This window comes from Crinia signifera, chromosome 1, assembly GCF_055691185.1.
Source record: "Crinia signifera chromosome 1, ASM5569118v1, whole genome shotgun sequence".
NCBI lineage: Eukaryota > Metazoa > Chordata > Amphibia > Anura > Myobatrachidae > Crinia > Crinia signifera.
In genome coordinates this window covers 400,001,080-400,018,683 of record NC_139217.1, presented here as the reverse complement: position 1 = coordinate 400,018,683, position 17,604 = coordinate 400,001,080, and the positions used below count along the sequence as shown (strand labels likewise).

Genomic DNA, 17,604 nt, shown 5'->3' with positions numbered 1-17,604 from the left:
TCCATTGATATACTAAATAGTGTTTGGAATTATTAAAGCATCAATGTCTCCAGTCATTTAATAACTGGCAGATAACATTTTCTAAAACACTTTCATTTGCATTGTTTGTGTCTGAAGCCGCACTGGTTTTGTCTCCAGCGAAACCAGAATGTCTTTAGAGTTTAAGTTGAGGCTTCCTTCCTTTATTCCAGTGAGCCCATCTCTACCCCGACGTTACTGGCTGCATCCAGCTACAGACTACACCTTTGAAGTGACGTTTTGTACATCAGGTTGAAGGAGTCATTTGGGAAGTTAAATGTCAGAAGAAATCAGAAAATCAGTATTTACTCTGCAACACTGTGCCTCAGCTAATGGATTTATCAGCCAACAAACCAGACTCAATACACATACAGTGGGTACGGAACGTCAATAGCTCTCAGCTGTACAGGACATTGCAAGGATAAAAGAAACACTCCATAGTTCATCCACACTTCACACTGGGTCCTGTCTATAAACATCAAACTCTGCTTAACTGAGGTGATGCCACAAAGAACACAGTAGTGCTGCAAAAAGAAAGAAAGGACCAAATATTCTTATTGGATTTAGGTAAAGTAACCGTTTAATGATATAAAATACTAATGTTCCTCATTTCTATTTAGCGCTCGTTCAAAACCACAAATAAAATACCTTATTTAGGGACTAATTCAGACTTCACTGCTATTTAGAGAATTCACAAGTCGATCAATTATCAAATGAGTGTGCATGCGTACCATACGCATCACACAACAGAAAATGCATATGGGTCGCAAACGTAATAGTCCATCCAGTTTGATGGACAGGAAACCTGCCGTTTTCTGGGCGTGTGCCCAGGTGGTTTTTAGGAGGATCTGCAACATCAGTAGTGACCACTTCCACCCTGTCTCAGTCACAGATCAGTGGAAGCCTCAGAGCTACAGTACTCAGATTTGCACAGACAGTTAAATCCTATCGATGGTACAGGAATTGCGTATGGATTTGAGAGTGGATGCAGATTAGCGATCCATTCACAATTTTGCAAGGGGGCAGTCACTCTTTCTGTCTGGATGGCGGCTTTCTCCTTGCAGTGCTATGCAAATTCTCACATTAACGATCAAGTCTGAATTAGGCCCCTAGTTGTCAGCGTGCCTATCACGGACTAATGAGGGACGAATTAATTACATGGTTTTCTTTTTGCTTTAAAACAGCTGACTTTACTAAATCTTTCTATTGGTGGAATTCATCACCCACCCACCGGAGACAGAGTAGTCTTTTAAAATAACGCACACTGCCTTGAATAGGAGCGATTGAACGTTGGGTCCCATGTAAGAATGGGGGGTATTCAATCTGCGCCGAAATTTCATGACGGGGAAATATCGGCACTTACCTATTCAATGCTGTCGTTAACGACAGCATTGCTGACATTACCGACAGCATTGAAAGCGATCAGATCCGACTTTTTTTTCAAGCCGGATGTGTTATGTCGGAAATGGCCGCGGATTGTCAAATTCATATACATTTTCCGATAATCCGCGGCCATTTTAGCTGAATTTAGGAGTTTCCAACACTCGCCTGTCAGTACATTAAATATCTACAATCGAATTAGTGTTGGATGCGGGCGAAAACAGACAAGATTCCGACTGTCGAGATCCCAGATTGAATACACCCAAATGTGTCTTAATAGCAGTAGCAGATTTTTTTAGTATTGCAGGGATACTAGGGAATATGGTGTTAGTATTTAACACTATTTTGCTCTTCAGTGATGTCCAGTGACCTTGTCTCCTCTGCTCTGTTGCTGGCAGCCAATCACTGACTATGTTGAATTGCTGTGTTATGTACAATGCCTATTCCATGCAGGGGCTGGCTGGCAACTTTTAGCCTAGGGGGCAAGTCCAGAGCACTGGCCCATAATCAGCAAAGTCACCGTTGGAAGGAATGCTTTTGCGCGCCGTAGGCGCGCCGAAAAATTAGGGGCGTGGCCTATCATAAGGGGCGTTGCCTGTACCATGATTGTATTGTGTACCTGCAGATTGCACATTTTAGCGAACCTTGTAATACCCATTACACATAAAGCCACATGCCGTAATGCCAATTACACATTATGCTGAACACCATGATGCCAGTTACACATTACGCCCAACACTGCGATGCTAATTACTCAATACACCGCACACTGTGATGCTAATTACACATTATGCTGCACACCTTGATGCCCATTACACCCCATACTGTGATGGCAATTACCCAATGCTCCCCACACCGTAATGTCCATTACGCCCCATACCATGATGCCCATTACACCGCACAATGTGATGTCCACAGTGCCAGATATGCCCCCACAGTGCAAGATATTCCGCCACAGTACCAAATACACATATGCCCCCACAGTGCCAGACACAAATGCCGCCACAGTGCCAGATATTCTGCCACAGTGCCAAATACGCATATTCCTCCACAGTGCCAGATATGCCCCCAGAGTGCCAGAGACACATATGCCCCCACAGTGCCAGAGACACATATGCCCCCACAGTGCCAGAGACACATATTCCCCCACAGTGCCAAAGACACATATGCCCCCACAGTGCCAGATATGCCCCCACAGTGCCAGAGACACATATGCCCCCACAGTGCCAGAGACACATATGCCCCCTCAGTGCCAGAGACACATATTCCCCCACAGTGCCAAAGACACATATGCCCCCACAGTGCCAAAGACACATATGCCCCCACAGTGCCAGATATGCCCCCACAGTGCCAGAGACACATATGCCCCCACAGTGCCAGAGACACATATGCCCCCACAGTGCCAAATACACATATGCCCCCACAGTGCCAGACACATATGCCCCCACAGTGCCAGATACACATATGTCCCCACAGTGCCAGATACACATATGCCCCACAGTGCCAGATACACATATGCCCCCACAGTGCCAAATACACATATGCCCCCACAGTGCCAGATACACATATGCCCCCACAGTGCCAAATACACATATGCCCCACTGTGCCAGATACACATATGCCCCCACAGTGCCAAATACATATATGCCCCCACAGTGCCAAATACATATATGCCCCCACAGTGCCAGATATGCCCCCCACAGTGCCAGATACACATATGCCCCCACACAGTGCCAGATATGCCCCCACACAGTGCCAGATATGCCCCCACACAGTGCCAGATATGCCCCCACACAGTGCCAGATATGCCCCCACAGTGACAGAAACACATATGCTGGGGTGAGGGAGGGGGGGGGGGAGCGCTTACCCACTCGCTGGCTGCGGGCCGTGCTGCGGCTGGATCAGCTTCTCCAGCCCTCCTGCGCTGGCCGCGGCTTCCAGAACACGGCCGCGGCTACAGGAAAATGGCCGCCGGCCTCCTGCACTGAGAACATGTCCTCAGTGCAGGGGGCCGGCGGCCATTTTCCTGTAGCCACGGCCGTGTTCTGTAAGCCGCGGCCAGTGCAGGAGGGCTGGAGAAGCTGATCCAGCCGCAGCACGGCCCGCAGCCAGTGGGTGGGTAAGCGGCCCGGGGGGCATATGGCACTCTGCCCCCCGGCCCAGCCCGCCCCTGATTCCATGCATGAGCATGACTTTCACCTGGTGGAGAACCAGCAGTACCTGGAAGACTTTGCTGAAGCCAGAAAGGCTGCGCTGAGTCCCCATACTGTATCGCTCTCTCCATCTATTAAACGGGAGAAACCATGACAAACAACAGTAATCATAGTTTACCACTGTTCGTTGAATACTGAAAGGAGGACAGAGGGCCTTATTCTAGTTCACTCTTTCTGACAAAATCCTTCTTAGATGGACAAAACAGAGAGAATTAGATTTGGGCAAGTTATTTTGTTTCTGTGCAGGGTAAATACTGGCTGCTGTTTTTTTACACTGCAATATAGATCTCACTTTGAAGTAAAACCACACCCAAATCTAATTCTCTCTGCACATTTTACATCTGCCCCACCTGGTCCATGGTTTTCTCAGAAAGAGTGAACTAGAATAAGGCCCAGAATCCCTTTAGTGAGTGCTAAAGGAGTTATGTTTCCTTCCTAAATGGGGCTCTTAACCTGGAAAGGGCTTTCATTTAAGCTATTACTCAAGTGATAAAGTATTGCTTATTCTGCATTCACATACATGGGATTTCAGGCATAGTCATGCAATCCAATCAAATTCAACTAAATACACACATTTGTTAATAAAAATTATTTATTATAAAAAAAAAAAAAAGACATTGCAAGGGTGCAGTGATTACTGGAGCTAGGATTAAATGTATGGTTGTGTGCGGCTAAATCACAAATCTGGCAAAACAAAGGCTCCAATGCAAGCGGAACCACAATTTTACGGCCACGTTTTGTCATATATAATTTATGAATTATACACACAGCACAGTAAAGAAAAAGCGCAGGTAACTTTGTGTCTGGAACAAACCATGGTGCAATGAAAGGAGAGCAAATACAATTATATTTTTTCTGTGCAGGATAAATACTGGATGCTTTTGCAACTTGCTCACAAATATTATGTCCGTACGTACACACAACCCATTAACAGGCTCGCCTATCCACACGCAATTGCCAGGCAGCTCCCTCACCCCCCCCCCCTTCCATGCCGCACTAATTACCGGGTTTTCGTGGGTCCGCTGCAAGGGGCGGGATTAAAATGACGCAAATCGCGTCAATTCGCATCATTTTATCCATCTGCCACGTCCCCGCCCCCCAACCTGGAGATCCGGCTGTCCTCTCCGGGCTTCTCCCGGAGAGGCTATTTGAAAAGTCGGCAAGTATGATTAACAATATCAGTGGTGCCGCAAGTGGACGATATAGAGCGTACACACTTAACGATATTATTAACGATATCGCTCTGGCACCGATGGCACCGGGACAGGACATTCTCTTGCTGGGAAGTCCCAGCTGGGTCAGGAGATACTGGATTCATCTCGAAAACCCTAGTTAATTTATGACACCAATGTGGAGCCCTTTGTTCCTTGCAAGGCCCGTTCTGTGGCTGTCTTATAATAAGACCTAGGAAGCAGAATACATTACTGCCGCAGCTATACTACTTATTTTGCATTTAAATAAAAATTTATAATGATGTGGAATCTTGACCATTTGCTTAATTCCATTAAATTTAGACAAGAATATTTTTACACCTTTCGGGGTAAAATAGTGAATTCATCTATTTTGTAACATTTGCTACATTTTCATAATGGCAGGTTCCAATAAAGGAGAGGATCCATGTGCGGGCTCTGGGCCTTATTCAGATCTGAGCTCATTACAAAATGGGCAAAACCATGTGCAATGCAGGTGGGGCCGATGTAATACATGCAGGGAGAGTTAAATTTGGGTGGGGTGTGCTGAAACTGAAATCTAAATTGCAGTGTAAAAATAATGCAGTCAGTATTTACCATGCACAGAAACAAAATAACTCACACAAATCTAACTCTCTCTATACATGTTACATCTGCCCCACCTGCAGTGCACATGGTTTTGCTCATTTTCCGAACAAATTTGTACTGAGCTCAGATCTGAATAAGGCCCTCTGTGCGTGTTCCCTCCTCTCTGACAGACTAGTAGACTGGCTTTTTGCAAGAATCTACTGCACTTGCGCAGGTCGCTGTGGACATGGCACCCATGTCACATTGCCAGTGACTGTTCTATGGTTCTTGTACAAATGTCGGCGATATGGCAGACCAGGGAATCAGGAAAGGTACATATAATTACGTGTGAACTGTACACCTTACATGTATAGTAACGCCATTGCTGCTACATACAGAGATAGGACGCAGCCTTGTGTTTGGCTGGAGCGATGTACATGAGAATGAAGTCTAGGAACACTCAATAATATTATATGGTTTTCACTATGGGCAGTATTCAATGAGAAAAATTCTTCGTGTTTTATGGAGAATTTTTGCTTTTTTCGCCTTGGACGGAGCATTTTGCTCTCCAAAAGTGAACCACCCTATTCAATGTGAAATATTCGCCGTCTTTCTAAGTGATTTTCGCCGTCTCTCTCCGTGTAGAAATTCTCCATCTTTTGATGGAGAGCTGGAATGTGAACTTTTAAACTAAAAGTTTTTTTTTTTTTTAATTTTGGTGTCAAAAAATCAGGTTTTTTTTTTCTGTGAAGGGGCATGTTATTTTTATTCATGTGCTTATAGCACATGAATATATATTTAATTTAAAAAAATATATTTTTTTTAATTTTTTTTTTTTTTTTTACACAGTGCAGCCAGCAGGGGGCCGGAGCGCTCGAGCCGCTCATTACATATTCATATATTCACTGCACCTGATCGTTAATATGCACGAACAGGTGCAGTGAATACTGGGTCCCCCGCTGGCTATAGGGGGGGGGGCAACCTGTGCTGCCTGGGTCCCGGGGAGCCCTCCTCCCCTCCACATTCCTCTGGAGCAACCAGGGAGACTTTAATCTCTCTGGCTGCTTCCGTCCCCAGGCTCCCTGAAAGCTCCCTGCCGTGGACGCTCGTCCGCTGCAGGGGTTAAGACTCGCCGCGAGTGGCGGCGAGTCTTAAATACATTGAATAGTGGGAGCAGGAGGCTCCGGAACAGGGAGAGTGCATGGCGAGAGAAAAAATCTCTCGCCATGCACAGAGAATTTTTTTCATTGAATACTGCCCTATGTTATGTACAGATAATATTTATTATTTTTCCTTGCTTGCACAACATTATGGCTTCTATCCCTGCATGATACACTTCCGTTCACTTAAAGATTTAATTGCTGAATCATTATCTGGCTCTTATAATGATGTATTCCAGCAAGTGGAGGCAGCAGAATAAAATTAAAATTGGCATTACTGGACTAATTGCTGTGGCTGAACTAGCGCTATTGGGGTGTGCAGTGGTTATGGGGCCTAGGGCTGTGAAGAACCCAGTGATGGCAGTTCATCCGAGGCCCCAGGAGAAGATGAAGTGGCATTGCGTACTCTCATCCTCACAGTATGCTATGAAACGCGTTGAGTGCGCAATATGTCTGACAGGAATACAAACAAGATGCTTCAGAACCAGTCAGGCTAAAATATTAGTTTATAAACCAATATCATGTTGCATCATATGATTTCAGATACAAAATTTATGGTGTTGTATAAACTAATTTTCAAGACAGCAAAAAAAAATATTCATATTCCTAACATAGTGGTTTGGAAGCCCAAGCATTTCATGGTAGCATGCACAGTATTTTTTCTGGAGGGGACATGGCCACATCTTCTGAATATGGCCAATTACCCTACCCAAACCTCCACACATACAGTATTACCCAGGCCACACAGATGTAGCAACAGCCCTGAGTAGTTTAGAGAGGGCCAGATAAAAAGGGTTGGGATCGTTGGGTCTACAACAACTAGGTCGACACAAGCATTAGGTCGACACAAGCATAAGTTGACCTGGGCTTGGTCGACAGTCAAGGTTTTCACAGTTTTTTGACCCGAATGTCGAAACAGTTGACATGGACACAGTTTGAAGTGCACCGCATCCCCTTGCATCGCTTGCTGCGCTCGCAATGCTTCGGGCACACTATTTTATTCTCCCACCACGCCATAGTGGATGGTAGGGCATAAAATATCGCCTGTCGGCACAAAAACCTGTGAAAAACCCCATGTCAACCTTTTGACTGTTGACCTAGCCCATGTTGACCGAATGCTTGTGTCGACCTAATGTAATGTCGACCTAGACCCATGTCAACCTTAACCCATGTCGACCTTGCTGCATGTCAACCTAGTGCTGTCGACCCAATGCTTGTCGACCTAGTTGTTGTAGACCTAATGACTATATCCCGATAAAAAGACCATAGTTCTGAATGGTAACTTTTACTTAAGGCCCATACAACAAGTTTGAGCGGCTTTCAGCTCAAAGCAGCCCAGTGTGTATGGCGATAAGCGGTGATCGGTGATTCGCACTCCCACATCATCGCCAGGAAAGCCGCTCATCTGCTGACAGCACCGGGAAGGGGGAAAGCCGCTAAGTGTGTATGCAGTGAGTGGCTTTCCCCCCAGCGATGACAGCGGTCATTGCCATCCTTACACGCAGGGCATAATTGCCCAGTGTGTATGGACCTTTACTCAGAACTATGGGGCAGATTTATGAAATTATTGTTATCACCCCTTATAATAAATGGTGTTCTAGCTAATCAGTTCCTGTCACCTGTCTGAAAAATTACATTTAGGAGCTCATTCTCTGGAGTACCACTTATCATGAATGATAATAAGAATATAAGATAAATCTGACCCTAAGGAGGGAAATCAATTGTTAACTCCACTCCCATCCAAAGTAACGGGAGATCTCAGGGGCAATATTCAATTGATGCATGTGATCATGCTTATCGCACTTTTTAGCTAATAAGCTAAAAGTCTCTACACAAAAAGTCCTGTATGATAGCTCAGATGGTAACCAGGCTGAAATGCTGGCACTGGGGGATGGTTATGCCCAACAATTGAATAGTTCCATCGTGCGAGCAGGGGAGACAGCTGTCGGTGATAAGAATGAAACTTTTTACGGACACTGGTCACTGCTGCTAATGGCTGAACGCTTATGCTGACATACAAATTCAGCACTTGAAAGCAGGTCAGGCTACCAGTCACATCATGGTACTGTCATGTGACCAGCAGAGAAACCTTGCAAGGTACAAGCAGGGAAACTACAAGTCACGTCATTCACCATGAAAATGAAGTCATACTGTATCTTCTGCTCAGACTATTACAGTACACTTACTGCACCCTTCATTTTAGGCTCCTGATTCATTGATATTTCTCATAAATAGATAGGATTCTGCAAATAGGTATAACTGGCATTTCATGCAATGCGTCACTTTATAGCCATGTACATGTGGACCATAGTAAGGGTTGGCATCGATCCATAGTTTTTTGCTCACGTTTGATAAATTACAAAGACATGGGGGGGATTTAATAGGATGAGAGATTTAGAAAGTGAGAGATTTGGTAAGAAATCTCCAGTTTTTTTTTTTTTTTAAAGCGGCAATCATTTATACTACAAAACCTGTTTGATTTTGCAGTGTAAATACATGCCGCTTTAAAAAAAAAAAAAATCTGGAGATTTCTTACCCAATCACTTTCTGAATCTCTCATCCTATTAAATTTCCCCCATGATGTTTTAATAGAATTAATCCCAAGGTTGCAGCTGCCTTAGGCTGTATGAGTGGACATCATCACTAGTAACAAACTTACACCTACCCATTGATTGGTGCAGAATATGCAACTGAAACAGTGCATTTGCCTATTCTCAATTCAGAACTCTGATCACGCCAATACCCATCGGGTGCCACACAGCCATCGGGTAGACGTGACTGAGCTGTGTCTAATACGAATGGCTTGTTGATGCGCTTAATTGCATATGTAGGCCGCAGCATATGTGCAGCTAAAAATCCCGCTAAGCAGCCACATTTGAATCAGGCCCGGACATTGTGCACAAAGATACAAACACTTTTAGGAGTTGTACTGTGGTGATGTCTAGGTGTCCCAACAATGTCCAACATAGCCTCCCATTTCTGTTCCCTGTATTTATTTTGCATAATATTCTCCCTGACACCATATCCACTGTACATACTGACACACATTCCCCCTACTCACAGCTCTAATCCTCCGACATAGAGTAACATGCGCAGGAATACAGAGCAAGCTTTGCCGCTTCCCCTCAGGGTGATTTCCACTTGCTGACACATACCTGTCAAACAACTCCCAACTATGATAAATACAAAGAGACCAGGGAGGCCGGTTCTATTGTCTGGGACTGACATGGAAATGAAATCTCACACCAACAGCGGCATAACCGTGCCAAAGGCCACAAAAGTGTAAGAGGCTTCATTCCCAACCCTCTGTGATGTACTCCCAATATCAACAGAATATTATAACCACTGGGGCTTTAAAAAGTGGCTGTAAATTCTTTTAAACCAGTGTGACAGACACAAGACACCTGAGCAACTAGATTAGTTTCAGCCACTATATGGTGTCACCCTTTACCTATAGAACCTTGGCAATGAGTGGCTAAGGAAGTTCCGATGTCATTCCATTGATAACACTAGCAGTATGCAAGACCATTGGTAGAATGGTAGGAGAGAATTCCCCTTAACTGTAAAACTATCTAGTGGCTTCTTTAACCCCTTCAGTGGCACTCCCAAGAATTTTCCAGGGTTTGCTCCAGTGTGCAGACTGGCAAACCAGGAAAATTCTCGGGAGTGGCACTGCCCACGCGCCCTCTTCCCGGGCAGCACCGCTAAGCTGAGCACTGAGATCAGCGCCACACTTAGTTTCAGCGGCTGCCTGGCCCTGCCTCCCTCCCCCAGCTGTGTGTGGCATGACCTTGTAACGTCACGCCGCACACAGCCAGGTTGCCGGGAGCAGCAGCGCTGCCCGGACCTGGGGGGTGTAGTGGTGTGTTGTTGTTTTTTTTTTCTTTTGGGGGGGGGGGGGGGGGGGGGGCGGGGGAGTACTCACTCAACCGGTAAAAAAAAAAAAAAAACTCGCCCAGAGGAGAGTGCTCCCTAAAAAAGAAAAATACACCACTGAAGGGGTTAACCCACTTAACTTAGCATGCAATCTGTTCTTCTCCCATTATATAGCAAATGGTTGTGCCAATACAAAGAAATCCAGTTACATATTATCTTCAGGACCTTGGTATGCAGCAAATCCCAAGAATTTAATGGGGTTTTACTGTGTCCCGGTGACTATTAACACTCTATAAAGAATTAGTAAGGCCCCATCAGTAATTCAGTGTCCAGTTCTGGGCACCACACCTTAGAAAAGATATTATGGAACAGTAAAGTAAATATCAGCTGTAGAGCAAAGGGATATTATAGTATAATAGGTTGAACGCTATGGACTGACATATTTTTTTCAATCTCACCAGCTACGTCACTATGTCACTCTGACTGTTCTACTTAAAACCCTATAAACATTTAGCCATTTGTCCACAAAATATAGACATTATTGATTCAAAGAAATGTAATCTCCCAAGCACCCACAAGCTCCCTTCTACTTTGGCAAGACTGAAATAAGGTCTGTGGGGACCTGATCTGTTACACACAACAAGGGTTGCAATTCGCAGGTCTGAACCAATCATACATCATGTTTAGGTGAAAGCTGGAACAGCTCGGACTCCGGATCACCGGACCAGCTACCTGCAGAGACCTCAGCTCTCTCTGCTGTGTGACAATGGTCACATACATGGGGATAGGCACCGAGAGCTCCACAGCGGTAAAAGTCACTGTAGAGAGCCATTATGGCGTTACAGAATCTGGACTGTCCAGGCTGCGCTGCACCTATTTTCTCTTCCCAGGTGCAGCAGCTGTCATTCAGTATTGCCCCTTTCAGACCGCACTTAAAAACCGGTATTTTGCCGATTTTTAACCGTTTTAAAACGGTAATCTGTGCGGTCTGAAAGGTGCACAACTACTTTACCATTTAAAAAAAGCAGGTTTTTTAAAACGGTTAAAATGGAGGGTCCTACCCGTTTCAGACCTGGTATTTTGGCATCAAAATCGGGTCTGAAACGGTATTTGTGACCCAGTGCAGTGAATATTTAATGAGTGCTCATTAAATATTCACTGCGCTTCACCCCCGCTCTGCCCCCCCCCCCGCGCGCCTGTTAACATCCCCCCCACCCCCCTCCCCCCGGGGGTAACAAACCCCCCCCCCCCCCCCCCCCCGTGCAGCCAGTACCTCCTGCGATGCGTTAAGGATCCCGGCAGTATGGATGCATTGCACTCGTAAAAAAAAGTGTCTTTCGGAAAATGGCTGCCCCATAGGAAAGCCGGTTTAAAAAATTGTCTTTCGTATAGGGGCAGCCATTTTCCAAATACTCCAAATAGTAGAACACCCCCCCCCCCCGGCTGCACAGGGGGGGTCCTTAAACACATGGGGGGGGGTGCGCGGTTGTGTGTGTGTTAACGGGGGGGGGGGGGGGGGGCGCGGTTGTGTGTGTGTGTTAACCCGTGTGTTAACCCGCTGGGGGGGGGGGGGGGGGGGCACTGTAGACCGCACTGGCTTTGACCCTGTATTTGGAAACCTTCCAAAAACTGGTCTGCCAGTGTCAATAAAATGCCACTTAAACGGTAATATACCGTTTAAGAGATTCACACCACATCAGGGGTTTTACCTGGCAGACCCGTTTTTGGAAACGTTTTCAAATACAGGGTCAAAGCCAGTTATGCGGTCTGAAAGCAGCATATGTGGCTGTACATCACCCTACACCATTTGCTGTGTGTTGTACAGGAAGACGAAAAGAGAGAGCTCAACATCAGCACCGGGAACTGGTCCTGTCCGGTGTTCCGAAGTCTGAACAATATGGCTGCCTCAATTCACAGTAGGCAGTTATCCATTAAAACTAGAAATTGTATTATTATTAGTAGTAGTAGTAGTATTTCTAGTTTCACATCATATTGGATACAATAGGGGTCGATCCTATTATTGCCGAAGGGTGCGAGTTGCTGTTCAGGTGCCATTTTAATGCTGAAAATGGCACCCAAATTTAGCCTATCTCGCACCCTTCGCAGGGCCAAATTCGCTTAAAATTGATCGCACCCCTATGGAGGTGCAAGCACCTTTAAGCGAATTCAGCCAACCTTAAAGTGCGCTGGCGAATCATCCACAGGTAAAGGGATCCACCATAATGAATGAGATGTGCAGAAAGAGGATTTTGTTTTTCACTAATTATGTACCCTTAGTAGTAGTAGTAGTAGTAGTAGTAGTAGTAGTAGTAGTAGTATACTAGTAACACATAATATTCCATACAATGAGTGTGATGTGCAGAAAGGGGACCATTTGTTTTTTACCCATTCTAAACCCTTAAAGATTGGTCTAGTAACACCGGGAGGCGCTGATGCATGTGCTTTAATGATCTGCCAATCCAATTTCAAAAACAAAAACTAACAATAACATTAAAATAACAATGGGAGCATGGGAGCTGCACAAGGGGAAGTCTGATACACTGCACTGTGCATGCATCACTGACAGGACAGCTCCTCACATCCTTTCAGACCACAGGTTAGGAATACCATGAAGCGAGTTACTACAGAGCCACTTGCAGCACCCAGCCCATGGCAACAGGTCTCAGTATATACATGGCGCATGGTGCCAGTGCTGCTCTGCCACTGTCTGTCATACCCTAAGTGAGCTGTCAGTGCCTGCCCAGTGCCGGTGACGCCCACATTGTGCCCATCACACAGCAGCAGCAGCAACTTTGGAGCGAGTAACCCGGGCGGCCACTGCCATTGTCTCACTGTCTGCCACAACTTGTCACCATGTAGCAGCTGACCCCGACATGTGGCATAACTACGACATGACCAGTGCCCCTGCCATCAGCAGCGCTTACCTTCACCCCCTGGTGCTGGCTGCTCAGTGACAACTTGCTCTCGTCCAGCAACAAAACTTCACAATAGAATTCCTCCGGGACGGCGCAGAAACAGCCCATGACTGGTCCGGGACAGCCGGGAAGGTACCCGGGCGCTCAGTCTGTGCAGAGTACAGTGAGCCCTGACGGCCACTGTGCATCCTCCCAGCCCGCACCGCGTACACTGTGGGCTCCGTTGCCTAGGCTCTGTCTAGCACCAATGTATGGGCTGACGGGGGGCGGGGCTGGGGACGTCACTGGGGCGGGGCTGTCTTCTTCCAGAGTTCCAATTCCACCCATTGCCATTGGACAATGAACTCCACATAGAGATGGTTTCGCCGCGCTTGCTTTGTCTGCCCTCTGCTGGACAAGTGCTGTTACTGTATCTAATCAAGAACATTTATCGAAGCCAAAAACATTCAGGATTAATTTGCATTAAGGTACTGTAGTGAGCCCAGGAGATCACACAGCCTATTATCAATGGAGACTAGTATCTGATGGCAGTGCCGTTAGCCATTAAAAAAAAGTAATAGCATGCACCAGTGGCAGGCTGGGCAAGGGCGCCATGTGCCCCCAGGGCCGCTTTATCGATTAGGGCCACGCAAGGGCGTAAGTAACTACAATAGGTGCAGGGGGTCCAGCTGCTATGGGGCCCAGAGCTGAGAGGGGCCCTCTTAGCCTGTCAAAGTATCATGCACTGTATACATTTTTCAGACATGTATCTAGTTACGCCACTGGGGCCATGGGCCGCACTGGTGCTTCATTGTATTGTCTGCACGCCGAGTATCTGACTGTTGCAGGCAAAACATCGATAAAAGGTAGTTGCTACATTATAGTGGGCTAAGGGCTGTTTCACACAGTACGGTTCCTGCCGCACGGTGAAATCCCGTACGGCCAGGGAGCCGTGCCGCACTCAGCAGTTGTGAATGGACACTATTGTGTCCATTCACACGGGACGGCCACGGCCCGGCCGCACGGCTGCAGCCGGATCCCCCCACTGGAAGGGACGGCTGCCGGGCTGTGGCCATCCCTGCCATTATAAAATTCTGAGTGCGGCGCGGCTCCCTGACCGTACGGGATTTCACCGTGCGGCAGGAACCGTACTGTGTGAAACAGCCCTAAAGGACCTTCCACGCCCAGGGAGAGGAGCAAGGCTGGGGGAGAGGGGGGCGGGGGGTTGCTCCTTCAGTATCCATGTCTGCTCCTTCAGTATCCATGTCATTACTTGTTGATTTTAGTAACCAGGTGGCGAGCGACGCCGAGTAGTGTGCAGGGAACAGGCAGCTGGGTTGGTGGCAGGCCAGCTGGGGAGATTGCTGCCAGCCGCCAGCCCAGCGCTACAGATCTCTGATGGACAGCCGAGCGATGGCTCAGCTCTCCAATGCAATATGAAGCTGCATCCTGATTCCTGCGGCCCCGTTATTGGCTGCAGAGAAAAAAGGAGACAGGACCCCTGGCATTTTGGCGGCATGTGTGACCGTGTGGAGTGGACTGAACAAGGAGGCTGTGCTGTGCGGAGGAGTATAGAACATGGAAGCTCTCCTCATCTTCAACACAGCAAAATTAAGCAATGCTGTGTACTTTTTTGTTTTTTGTTTAATATATATAAAGAGAGAGAGAGAGACAATGTAGGTGATTCCCACGCTGGATGACACATCGCACGGCACTCCAGGAGTTTAGTGAAAAACTTCAATTTATTGTGCAACAGTTTCGGAGCACTCAGCTCCTTCGTCAGGTGTATAGCTTAAACAGCATAATTTTATATATTTCAATTTGTATTTTCAAATAGCAGGAGAACATTTTGGGTATATGAGCCCCGTCCTCAGATCCAACCTACAGCAGACATACAATGTACACAACATACATTTATACTTACAAGTCGCTTGTCTGGCCCGGGAGCTGCCGCAAGCACCGTCCCCACAGCCGGAAGTCGTCATCACCAGCATCCGGTAACAAGCAGCATGTGTGTCAGCACCCGGAAGACTAGATGACATGCATTACCCGGCTTAAAGTGGACACATGCCGCAGCAGCCCCATGGCCAGAATCTCACAACTACACAAATTAAAATACAGAGACACAGAGTAACGGCACCAGATAACCGATGTGAGTGTGGTGCGGAACACATCAGGCTGCAGTATGAGAGAATGTCATGGACAACATTCATATCAGTCTCAGCCCACAGAGCAGCTCAGTGGAGGTGGACTCTAGCTGTGCACACTCCCTCTGGACTTCATTATTGTGTGGGTCTCATACCACTGAGCCTATCACCTTTTGTTTCTGGAGAAAATCAAGCTGTTTTGCTTCTGTTGGAGTTTGCCTATCTGGTTATCTATGAGAAACTCTATCTGGATATATATTTTGGATTTGGATTGACATAGCTGTATCGGTCGCTCTTTTGCTCCTGATTAAGTTGCCCCTGATGAAGTCATGAGAATGACGAAACTCGTTGGGATTTCCACCATCAACCCACCAGAGTTGTGCATACATTTGTGAACATCTTTTGAGCAATTCATCTACTCACCAGAAGTGGCATATTGTTGTAACACTTGTGTTTGTGTTAATTTGTAACACCCGATATAGGGTGATTCATGTGAAATTTCATTCTTAATCCTTTTGTATTAAATACAATTCTTTTATCTAAATTTCTGTGTTATTCTAGCGCCCTCTGAAACCCCCCTTTCTTTCTCATTTCTATTTCCTGGATCCTATCTAACAGAGGATCCCTCGGAGGTGCTGCTTCCAAAAACTCGCGCAGAGAGGGGACCCCCATACCTTGTTATATATATATAAATATATATATATATACCCACAATAGTGTTACTCGGCGCCCTATGTAATTAAATGGGAATTCCTGTCACTCTTCACTTCATAATTCATACACAAAAGATGAAAACACTAGGTGATTCATCGCGCCCTACGGGCGCTCTTCACACCGTCGTAAGGGGCTGCGCCCCCTTAATTTGTGAACGTTTGTATTGTGAGAAATATGGTTAGAATTGTATGAAAGATGCCTGTATTGCAACTTAAGTTATAGGTGAAATGTGTTAAATAGAGAGCATATGATGTGGAAGGGGGTGTGTATTGTTTTGTTTAATTAAAAAGCGGTTACAGAGTAAGATGTACATTGATAGTGTGGATGGAACAGTGACATTTGTGGGTGTGGGGGGGGGCTGTGTGTGCATGTTGTTTAAGTGTGTGTGTGCAATAGTATAGTAGGCTGTTTCTGAAGCAGCGGCTCCCCACTGGCGGAGGTCACGACACAGGCAAACAGGAGGCTGGGTAGTGATAGGGGTGTGCGGGCATAAGGGGGACTAAAGAGGAGGGTGGGAGATACTGTGCAGCTTCTGCCAGTGGGTGAGGGTCCAGCATGGCAGTACAGGATGGTGGCCCTTAGTCAGTAAAAGTAGCAGTAAAAGGTCTGACTTAAAACACCTACAATAAAACAGAACAGGTGTTATATATTATTCAAAGAATTGGTTGATGATGTGTAGGTTGACGTGCACATAGTTCATAGTTGTCACTGGAAAAAGAATGCTACAAGAAAAAATCAACACAGAAAGTTCAACACATGTAAATGTTGACATAAGTGTGGCACTTCATCGGTGTCCATGTCGACACATGAGAATAAATATGAAAACATTCAAAAAAAGAAAAATAAATCTTCAAAAACTCATGTCAACCTTTTTCATTGTCGACCATAGCCGTGCCAGTGTTTTGCATGTGCCATTTAATCCTGGGGTTACCGTGAATCACGCGCGGGGGTGGGGGGGAGGAGGTGAGGTGAGGGGTGTCCGCGAATCACGGGAGGAGGGGTCGTGGGTGGATGGTGTGAATTGCGGGAGGGGGGGTCGCGGGGGGGGGGTGTGGGTGCCGCGAATCGTGGGATGGGGGGGGCGCGGGGGTTGCAGTGAATCGCGGGAGGGTGGGTCGCGGGGGCGGGGGGTTGCCGCAATGACAGGAGGGGGGGTCAGGGTCGGGGAATCGCGGTAGGGGGGGTCGTGGGGGGCACCGTGAACCGCGGGAGGGGGGTTGCGGGGTGCCGCGAATTGCAGGAGGGGGGGGGTGTCACGGGGTGGGGCCGGGAATCGCGGGAGTCACCGGGGGTGCCGCGAATTGCGGGGGGTGTGCTGCAAATCGCGGGAGGGGGGTCACGGGGGGGGCCGCGAATCGCCACAAGAAAAAATCAACAAAGAAAGGTCAACACATGTAAATGTTGACATAAGTGTGGCACTTCATTGGTGTCCATGTCGACACATG

At 46.8% G+C, this 17,604-nt stretch overlaps 1 protein-coding gene across 2 annotated transcripts in view; it reads right to left on the bottom strand.

Moving 5' to 3' along the window:
- EPB41L4A (erythrocyte membrane protein band 4.1 like 4A) overlaps positions 1-13,567 on the bottom strand; it is a 223,892-nt gene extending 210,325 nt beyond the window's left edge. For both annotated transcript variants that reach the window (XM_083151665.1, XM_083151666.1), the window contains exon 1: positions 13,329-13,567. In XM_083151665.1, the coding sequence (XP_083007791.1) occupies positions 13,329-13,427 (99 nt within the window). In that variant the 5' untranslated portion in view covers positions 13,428-13,567. The remainder of the gene's footprint in view (positions 1-13,328) is intronic.
- Between the last annotated feature and the right edge of the window lie 4,037 nt (positions 13,568-17,604).